General features: G+C 39.9%; 3 protein-coding genes across 5 annotated transcripts; 2 read left to right on the plus strand and 1 right to left on the minus strand.

The window, feature by feature from the left end:
• The first annotated feature begins 1,105 nt into the window (after window positions 1–1,105).
• On the plus strand, window positions 1,106–1,951 carry LOC106453844. The gene has a single exon (XM_013896045.1). It carries the CDS (start codon window positions 1,106–1,108, stop codon window positions 1,949–1,951), a length of 846 nt encoding a protein of 281 aa, XP_013751499.1.
• Window positions 1,952–2,377: 426 nt separating this feature from the next.
• Window positions 2,378–4,568, minus strand: LOC106451783 (armadillo repeat-containing protein LFR). 2 transcript variants are annotated; one of them, XM_013893759.3, is made up of 8 exons: window positions 4,307–4,568; window positions 4,025–4,197; window positions 3,819–3,952; window positions 3,503–3,753; window positions 3,329–3,434; window positions 3,086–3,224; window positions 2,886–3,013; window positions 2,378–2,787 (listed from the first exon to the last, which is right to left on the minus strand). In XM_013893759.3, the coding sequence occupies exons 1-8, from the start codon at window positions 4,497–4,499 to the stop codon at window positions 2,532–2,534; spliced, it is 1,380 nt and encodes a 459-aa protein (XP_013749213.1). In that variant the 5' UTR covers window positions 4,500–4,568; the 3' UTR covers window positions 2,378–2,531. The 2 variants fall into 2 exon arrangements, with proteins under 2 accessions (XP_013749213.1, XP_013749215.1); XM_013893761.3 differs by having other exon boundaries at window positions 4,025–4,194; window positions 4,307–4,558.
• A 187-nt stretch (window positions 4,569–4,755) lies between these two features.
• LOC106451782 (elongation factor-like GTPase 1) lies at window positions 4,756–8,456 on the plus strand. Of its 2 annotated transcripts, none has more exons than XM_013893757.3 (2): window positions 4,756–5,006; window positions 5,269–8,456. In XM_013893757.3, exon 2 carries the CDS (start codon window positions 5,298–5,300, stop codon window positions 8,331–8,333), a length of 3,036 nt encoding a protein of 1,011 aa, XP_013749211.2. In that variant the 5' UTR covers window positions 4,756–5,006; window positions 5,269–5,297; the 3' UTR covers window positions 8,334–8,456. The 2 variants fall into 2 exon arrangements, with proteins under 2 accessions (XP_013749211.2, XP_013749210.2); XM_013893756.3 differs by having other exon boundaries at window positions 4,756–4,992.
• The last annotated feature ends 1,972 nt before the right edge of the window (window positions 8,457–10,428 follow it).

Raw genomic sequence — 10,428 nt, forward strand, 5'->3', positions numbered from 1 at the left:
TATGGAATATCGTTTCCAAAACACTTCTAAAATTTCTCTTTAAAAACACGTTGGAAACTTATGATTCCATTTTGGAATCACGCTTCCGTTCTTTAAAAAAATTACAATGTCTTATATCAAAAAAAATATAAAACTATAGTTTTTAATTTGTATAAAATCCAAATTTTAATAGTATTGAATAGAGAAAATAGAAATAATAAAATATTAAAATTAATACTATAAATTATCTTTATGCATTGAGGTTTTTATTAAAGATAAATCATACATTCAAATATATTATGTCAATTAATTATAAAGTATTAAAATAATTAATATAATAATTTATTTTAAATTTAATTTATGTGTATTTTCACAGTTTTAGTATGAAATCATTTCAAAATTATTATAAATGAATAAATGCTTTACTTAAATTTAAACAATATAATTTTTAGTTCTATATTTTTTAATTTTTTTTGCATATGTATATATATATATGGATACGCTTTCAACACGTATCCACTTCTTAATTTTTTTTTAAATTCCGTTTATACGTTTCCATACGTATCCGCTTTCGTTTTCATGTAACACAGTACACTCTCAACTATTTTAACGTGAAAACGTGACCATTTCAATTATATATGAATATCATATAATAAGCAGACAAAATATCTCAATTTGATTATAGTTTTCGTGGGGTTGGACGATCGACACGAACCATTAAATGTTGGTTTTTGTTTTTTTTTTAACTGTTGAAAGAAAACAGAAATCTGAATCTTTTTTATTTAACAATTCTTTTCAGCTGCAAAAGTATTTACGGTACTCATGTTCTAATGAAAATACCGAACATGGATTGAGAAATGCTGAGAAGTTCTAAAGATTTAATGAAATATCGTCTCGGATTAGTAAAGATCTTTACTTGATCAAATGATGCAGTTACGGGGTAGAAATCTCAGGCCAAAGACTCAAATGGTGCGAGTAGGTGAACAATTTTTAACGTGAGTACATTTTGGAAAAAATAAGAATATACCACTCTCTTATCCATCTCACAAGTTTGTTCAGAGTACAATTAAGAGTACTGTGTTGAGTACAATGAATCATGTGCATAGAAACAACAGTACTAATCAAGATGAGGGTTGAGAATGGAAGGTCGGCCCGCTTTTGGCTAGATAACTGGGCACCCACAAGCTCCATAACCATGTCGCAGGTCTCCCCTGGTGGCCATCTAGGCATTCCGCTGAATGCAACCATCGCTTCACTGAATCGAGAGGGGAATTGGAGATTACCACCGGCTAGGTCAGAAGCAATGCTTGAACTCTATGCCTACATGACAACAATTGAGCTTACCAGTCAACAAGATTACTACGAACGGGAGATACAAGGAACAACAACCACAAAATTTAGCACGGGAGCAATCTACACTTACTTGCGAGGTACAATTTCAGAACCATCTTGGACTAAAGCAATTTGGTTCCCTCGAGCTATCCCGAGACACTCTTTCCACTTGTGGTTGATGACTCTTGATCGGTGTCCAACTAGAGATAGAATGATCCAATGGGGGATTCAAGTAGATCCTACCTGCCTCCTCTGCAATTTGGCTCCCGAATCAAGAGATCACCTATACTTTGACTACTCCTACGGCTTCGCACTCTGGACAATGGTAACAACGCGATGTCGAATCACCCCCAGGAGATCTTGGAGTCGAACGATCGCCCAAATGGAGATGTTACCTCTGCGGAAAGCTGAACGTCTTCTTACACTCCTCTCATGGCAAGCAACTGTGTACTGGTTATGGAAGGAGCGCAATGACCGTCACCATAACAACACCTTCAGGTCGGTTGATTCCATCTTCTCTCTGCTTGACCGTCAGATTAGAAACAAGATCCAAAGCTTTAGGGAATCAAATCCTACCCTCTCCTCACAGATGATGCATCGTTGGTTCGAAACAACTCCAACTCGATCAACTCCTTCGTAAGCATCGACGCAACTTTCTCCAACTTCCTAAACTGTCTACCGATTCACTTTCTTGGGCTGGTGGGCCTTGCAAACATGAAAGTTCTTTATTTGAACCTCATGGGTTTTTAATTGTGTTATGTGGAACTAGGCATTTGCCTGAAAACACTAGCCTTGGGCTTGTAATATTTTCTTTTCTTAGTATAAATGAAAGCCAGCTTACAAAAACAAAAAAGACTATATAGTTGGAACATAATTTTCTGGTTACTAAAAAGCCCATTAGTCCACAAGATGTATAGATAGCCATATGAACAACATTAAACATGTATGTTCTTCTAGGGTGACAATCTGAAGTGAGGTATGATCATAGACATGTGTTTCTCATGTTTTAGATCTGCACGCTCAAGATCTTTGCAGATTCTATTTTGGATGTATGCAAGTGCAGCAATGAGAAGAAACCACCATCTCCTTTGTTCAACAATACGGTGCTTTAACAGTACATATAAAATAATGAAGTCTACTACTAATAATAATACATTACAGCATAGTTAATCAAAACCACTAATCTTCTGAGAAGGACACTGACTGACCAACCCCACACATTACATTCCCCAGATTCCCCTAGCCGAAGCCACTCTGCTATTTGATCTGGCAGTTAGTTCATACAAAATCCTCGCAAACGAATCAGAATACTTACCATCTTGAAAAAGCAGCTCAGCAAAAGCATTCTCATACGCCAGTAGCAACCCTCTGTTCTGTGGCTCAGAGACAAGGTTCTCTAGAATCATTGCAGCTTTCCTGCAGACTTCTGGAACTGGATGTGGCGTCTTTATCACTTTCAACAACCTATCAATCGCCCTGAAAACAATTATTACAGAAACATAACAATGTGTCATTGGTGTAATATAAAAACGTGTTCATTGTATTTAGTTAAGGATGCATAGTTTTTGTATTACCATCTCTCACTTGCAAGCTTCAATCTACAATCCATGTTTACTTCCACAAGATTGTAGAGTGCCCCAACAGCTGCAGCTTGTGCATCGACGGCTGGTATGCTCAAGAGATCGACTAGTCTCTTGTGTATCTGCATGAGGTTGGTTCAATTAAGGAACCACAAACCACCACATAATTACATTATAAAAGAAGCGTATCAAACCTGCGGAATCAAGGGACTAATGAAAGGTTCATTGTCTGGATTGATTATCAAACGCCCCAGCAGTTCAGCAGCAGCACAGTTCCAAGCTTTGACAGAAGAATTGAGAATCCCTAAGACAGCTTGAACTGCTTGCTTTTCACTATTTGCAGAAGAGTGATGAATGTGAGTCACGTTAAGTTAGAGATTGAGAAACAAGTTAAGATGCATTATGGTAGAAGAATCCAAGTATATACAAACTCTCACTTAATCTTGATGTATGACTGTTTAGAGGAGCTGAAAATACGAAGATCCATCAAATGAGCTAGGTTCACAATGGTCTCAAGCGAGTTTGTGACCAGCTCTTCATCCTCTGCGAATTAAAAGATTCTGTTAAGTCCATACTTGCAGTCAAATATTAAACAGAGTGTTTCTCCTTACCGGCCATATGATCGTTAATGCATTGGTAAACAGTTTCTAAGCAATGGCGATGCTGAGCCATTATAGTTTCATTATCAGGCATGAAGGAGAAGTTGCGGATGACGTTAGATGCAGCAATGGCGCAGAGCTGTTTCTCTGCTCTGCCTTCATCGTCTAGATTGAACAAACCATCCTCTTCATTCCACCACTGAGATGACTGATGCTTGCTCTTTTTCCCTAACGCCTCACCAGGTGAAGAGCCAACGCCGGATCTGCTAGGCCAATAGGTTAAGCAAAGAGAACTTGAAAAGGAGGAAACTTGAAAGATCATACTCACCCAGGTGGTTGAACAGAGGCAAGAGCATCGAACTCGCTCCCGAATCCTGAAACAGAAGAATTGACACCTAAAGACCTGACCCTAGTTCCACTTGTGAAGTCCTTAGGGAGAGCTATGTCACGCCAGTCATCAATCTGCCAATTTATGATTGGATCAAGAAGAGAGAATCAATCTCCACAGTAAGTAGGTAAGTAAGTAAAACTCACGATTAAGAGAAGGGCGTCAAGCAAGCCAGGGATCTTAGCAAGAGGAGTGAAATCTCTACGAATATCATCTCTTTCTTTGAAGGAGAGCAGCGTAAGTGTGTTCAACGCCCATGTCACCTCGCTCTTCAGACCACTCTGTAACGCCAGCACTATTCTCTTGTTGTTCTGCTCTACTAAAAATTCAAAATCCGCGTAAAGGAATCAATCATCTTTAGCTCCTCACACACACATTCCAAAACTAGATCTTCACTCAATATAAAGATTGGTGATTTGGGAGCTTACCGACGAAGGAATTGTGAACTAGAAGAGAAGGGCCGAGTAGAGCTGACGGAGACATCGCTTCCGCCGCCGCCGCCGCGGCTGCTGCAGCTGCAGAGTTTGCACTCGTACTACCGAAGGGACGGCCTCTCTTCGCTGGCGGAGCCGAAGATCCACCCGACTGACCGCCGGATTTCGCAAACTCTCGTTTCTGCATCTCTCTCTCTCTCGATGTTTTGGCTAAAGTTAGGGCAAGTGAATCTTAGACCCACGCTTGGTCCGGTTTAAGAGTTTTAGGCAATAAATAAAATATATAATAATGTTAATTTAACCAAACTAGTTCCGGTTTATTAAAAACTCGGTTCTACATTCCAATATGTTAATTTAACCGAACTCTCTGTAACTCAGCCAGAGGAATCCGGTTTAGTAAAACTTGGTTCGACATACCGAATATAATAATAGGTTGACGCGGTGGTGTGGGTTATTGTAAAAGACGAAACTTGGAGAGGAAATCGCCCAAACCCTGCGCCGCCGTTACTTTTGGCTCAGCCGAGGAAGCAAGGCCGTTTCTCTTCTTCTTCGCTCTTCGTCAACGTCCTGTTTCCAAAGAGATAGAGATAGAGATAAGCTTTATAACAAAGAGAAAACTCAACGGAGATAAGTGTTTCTGCTTCTGGAGAAATCGCCTGAGCTCGGATAAGCTTTACAAGGTAAATCGCTTAAGGTAAATTTTGAATGTTTCAAAAGCGCATCTCTGTAGTTTAGATCTCTCTTTCGGTTCGATCCAAGATCTTCTCTGTTGATTTCGTAATTTTCTTTAGGAACTTGATTTGAGAATGACATAGTTTGATTCGATGGATTCTCTTGTTCGTTTCTTATGTGGCTAGTTTGAATCGGAATCGTCTCTGCCAAATTAAGATCATAGAAGATATAAACCTTTTCATTGATTTGAAGCTAAGTATTTTTTATCAACATTGAATCTGCAGGTAGGCATTGTTTGTATAAAACGGAAGAGATGGATGAGTCTGATGGTAGGAAGATTAGGAACATTTGCATCTTAGCACACGTTGACCACGGTAAAACAACTCTCGCTGACCACCTCATTGCTTCCTCCGGTGACGGTGAGCTGCTTAAACCGAGGCTAGCTGGTAAGGTTAGGTACATGGACTATCTCGATGAAGAGCAGCGCCGTGCTATCACCATGAAAAGCTCCTCGATTTCTCTTCGCTACAAGGACTATTCTCTCAACTTGATTGACTCCCCTGGACACATGGACTTCTGTAGTGAAGTCTCTACAGCTGCTCGTCTTAGTGATGGTGCTTTGGTTCTGGTTGATGCTGTTGAAGGTGTACACATTCAGACCCATGCTGTGTTGCGGCAAGCTTGGATTGAGAAGCTCACTCCTTGTTTGGTGCTTAACAAGATTGATAGGCTGATTTGTGAGTTGAGGTTGAGTCCTATGGAAGCCTATACTCGTTTGATTAGGATTGTTCATGAGGTTAATGGGATTGTGAGTGCGTATAAGTCTGAGAAGTATTTGTCTGATGTTGACTCTATACTTGCGAGTCCTTCAGGTGAGATTACTGATGAGAGTCTTGAGTTGTTGGAGGATGATGAAGAGGTTACGTTTCAGCCTCAGAAGGGTAATGTCGTCTTTGTGTGTGCTTTGGATGGATGGGGTTTTGGGGTCTCTGAGTTTGCTAATTTCTATGCTTCCAAGCTTGGAGCTAAAGCGGAGACGTTGCAGAAATCATTATGGGGTCCTCGTTATTATATTCCTAAGACAAAGATGATTGTAGGGAAGAAGTCTTATGCGGGAAGCAAGATAAAACCAATGTTTGTGCAGTTCGTGCTTGAGCCTTTGTGGGAGGTTTACGAGGCTGCACTAGATCCCGGCAGTGATAGAGCTGTTCTCGCGAAAGTTATCAAATCTTTTAACTTGAATATTCCACAACGCGAGCTTCAGAACAAGGATCCTAAAAACTTGCTTCAATCAGTGATGAGCCGTTGGCTTCCTTTGTCTGATGCAGTCTTGTCTATGGCTGTGAAACATCTGCCAGACCCCATTTCAGCACAGGCATATAGAATCCCACGCTTGGTCCCAGAAAGAAAAGTTATAGGTGGTAACGATGCTGATTCAAGTGTCCTTGCAGAAGCAGAGCATGTTAGAAGATCAATTGAGGCTTGTGACTCTAGCCGTGACTCCCCCTGTGTTGTGTTTGTATCTAAAATGTTCGCTATGCCCATGAAAATGATACCTCTGGGAGGAGACCACAGGGAGAGGATGAACGGTTTAAATGATGACGACAGTAAAAGCGAGTCGGATGAGTGTTTCCTTGCATTTGCCAGGATCTTTAGCGGTGTTCTTCGCGCCGGACAAAGGGTCTTTGTGATTTCCGCTCTATATGATCCTCTCAAAGGCGAATCGTCTCAGAAGTACATTCAAGAAGCAGAACTCCACTCAATCTATCTTATGATGGGACAAGGTTTAAAACCAGTAAACGAGGTGAAAGCTGGGAATGTAGTGGCCATAAGAGGGCTTGGACCATATATATCAAAAAGCGCCACACTTTCATCTACTAGAAACTGCTGGCCCTTAGCCAGCATGGAGTTTCAGGTCTCTCCCACTCTTAGAGTGGCGATAGAGCCATCGGATCCTTCAGATATGAGTGCTCTGATGAAAGGTCTAAGACTTTTGAACCGAGCAGATCCTTTTGTGGAGATCACGGTGTCTGCTCGAGGAGAACATGTGCTTGCTGCTGCTGGAGAAGTTCATCTAGAAAGATGTATCAAGGATTTGATAGACAGATTTGCAAGAGTGAACATTGAAGTCTCTTCGCCTCTCGTTTCCTACAGGGAGACAATTGAAGGTGATGGCTCTAATCTTTTGGAAAGTTTGAGATCTCTGAGCTTGAATGCGTCGGATTACGTTGAGAAGAGAACTCCAAACGGCAGATGCGTTATCAGAGTACATGTCATGAAACTACCACACTCCCTAACCAAGCTGCTTGATGAGAGCACTGACTTGCTTGGTGACATTATTGGAGGCAAAGGCAGTCATAGTATTAAGATACTAGAATCTCAAAGCCCTAGCCTCGAAGAGAATGTGGATCCCATTGAAGCATTAAAGAGCCAGTTAGTTGAAGCTGGCGTTTCATCAAGCTCTGAAACCGAGAATGATCGTGAGAAGTGCAAAGCTGAGTGGGCGAAGTTGCTCAAGAGGATATGGGCGCTTGGTCCAAGAGAGAAAGGTCCAAACATACTATTTGCTCCAGATGGTAGAAGAATCTGCGAGGATGGATCCATTCTCGTGAGAGGCTCTCCTCATGTCTCTCAGAGACTTGGCTTCACAGAAGATTCTACTGAGACACCACCTGACTCAGCATTGTACAGTGAAGCTCTTACTCTCGAAAGCAGCATAGTCTCGGGGTTTCAGCTAGCTACAGCATCAGGACCTCTATGTGATGAACCAATGTGGGGATTAGCTTTCACCATTGAGTCTCATCTCGCACAAGATTCAGAAACAGAGAAACAACCTGAAAACTTTGGAATATTCACAGGACAAGTCATGACAGCTGTCAAAGACGCATGTAGAGCCGCCGTGCTTCAGACAAATCCACGGATCGTGGAAGCTATGTACTTCTGCGAGCTAAACACAGCACCGGAGTATCTTGGTCCCATGTACGCCGTTCTGAGCAGAAGACGAGCTAGAGTTCTCAAGGAAGAAATGCAAGAAGGGTCGTCTCTGTTTACAGTCCATGCCTACGTGCCCGTTTCTGAAAGTTTCGGTTTTGCAGACGAGCTGAGAAAAGGAACGTCAGGTGGTGCGAGTGCTCTGATGGTTCTGAGCCATTGGGAAATGCTTGAGGAAGATCCGTTCTTTGTTCCCAAAACTGAAGAAGAGATTGAAGAGTTTGGTGATGGAGCAAGCGTGCTTCCCAACACGGCGAGGAAGCTCATCAACGCCGTGAGACGCAGGAAAGGGTTACACGTTGAGGAGAAAGTGGTTCAACACGCCACTAAACAGAGAACCTTGGCTCGGAAAGTTTGAGTTTTTTAACTGTTTTTGTTTGTTTGAAATGGGCTTCGGTCTTGTGTTTTTGGTACTTGTGCTCCCTTCGGTACATGTTGGAGAAATTATAAGTGACGAAACATAATATAATACTTTTTATAATTGTTGTGAGAAAAAGATTATGAACTTGAGTGCACGACCAGGGATATCAATCATACTGCTTAGGTTCGTCCATTCTAAAATCTGCAAAATCCATAAATATTTCAGTCTGATCCGGTTTGGACCTATATTCAAAAGTCTAATCTGGTCTTAATAGGGTTACTAGATTTTGACCCGTTTTTAAAGTACAAAATTATTATTTTACTAATTTTTTATGTAGTGTACATATTTTATGTTATTTTGTTTTTTTTACAACAAACATTTACAGATTGATGTTGACTCTGTAAACCAAATCGATAACTCTGCATTCATATGAACGACGAAGGACAGTTGTTTTTAACACTGCGTGCTAAGCTATCCGTCCGTAGGTTCTCCGTCCGGGGTACATGAACAATGTCTGAATTGAAGAAGCTTCTTTTTAAAAGCTTAATGTCTTCCAGGTAACTTTCAAATGTTGGTTATTCTTCTGATTCCGAAACCATCTTCACCAATTGAGAATAATCCGTTGCAAACGTAACCTGAAACTATCTTAAATTCTTCATACATTCCATTGTCCAAATTAATGCCTCCACCTCCGAATGAAGAGGTGAAAGACATACCCTTATATTCTTTGTCCCTAATAGACCATCAAAACCCGGTAAAGTGTTATACCAGCATTGCCCTGAAAATAAATCCTAATATTTTCATAAACCATCTATGAAGCACCGTCATGGAGTCACTAGTGTGGGTCTTGTCTGTACCAGATGCCCCCTCGTTTAATCATTTACTATTTGTACCTCAGCCCAAAGTGATGATTCCAATTCTGCTATTTTAAGTGTGTCCCTTGTATCAATATCCAGATTGCTAAACACTTTGTTATTCCGACCTTTCTATATATATCATAATATCCATGCAAATTGGTGGTCATTCATCTTTGGATTGACTCTCCAAAAAAGATGATTCATGTTAGCAAAAAAAGAACTAATAGAAAAAATATTAGGATTCGATGGTATCTTAGATAATGCCCACACTTAACGTGCTGGAGGATATTCAAAAAATACATGGTTTATTGATTCATCTGGATCTCCGCATCGAGCACAACATATATCCTCTTGTATTTCTCTCGCTTTTAGATTTTTCATTACCGCTATACATCCTGAAAAGATTTGCCATAAGAAATGTTTTATCTTCGGGGGGCACCGCACTTTCCAGCAGAAAGCTTTTAGTATATCCACTGTGGGACCATAAAATTCTGGTGGTTTTTCCTTATCAGGATAGACCCGTTCCACTTGATAACCTGATTGGACCGAATATCTCCCATTGTTAGTGAAATGTCATCCATACCTATCTTCCATTTGATTTCTACTTAATAGAATACTTTCAATAATTTTTACATCATGGGGATCCACCAAAGCTTTAATTGCATGTAAATTCCATGTTAGGGATCCCGAGTTAATGAGAGAGTCGACTGTGAAGTCCGGGTAACTGTTTTGAAGGTTTTTGTTTGCTGGTCTCGGGCGAGTGGGTGGGATCCAAAAATCACTCCATACTGAAATAGATGAATATGTTCCCATCCTTTTAATTAGTCATTTACAAACAAAAGATCTAGGAAAAATAATACTCCTCCAGCCATATGACGGGGAGTATGAACGGAAATAATACAGGTATTTTGTTTATTATTATATAACATGTTTGATATAAATATTTTATTTTAATTATTATCATTTTTGTTATTTAATTATATGAGAATTTAAATAGAATAAACATTTTAATTAACCCGTTAATAGTTAGTTACCATTTAGATATCTCGTACATATTTTAAATAACAAATTGCATTAAAATTTTAACAAAAAACTCAGTTATGGTATTTTCTAGATAAAATATATTTCATGTACACTGTTATTAACATTGAGAAGTATTAAACAAAAAGAAAATATAAAGATATTTCCTCAAAGTTGTTGAATATTTTTAAATTTGGCCAGTGTTTTCAAAGCGG

This window comes from Brassica napus, chromosome A5 (assembly GCF_020379485.1).
Source record: "Brassica napus cultivar Da-Ae chromosome A5, Da-Ae, whole genome shotgun sequence".
Classification (NCBI taxonomy): domain Eukaryota; kingdom Viridiplantae; phylum Streptophyta; class Magnoliopsida; order Brassicales; family Brassicaceae; genus Brassica; species Brassica napus.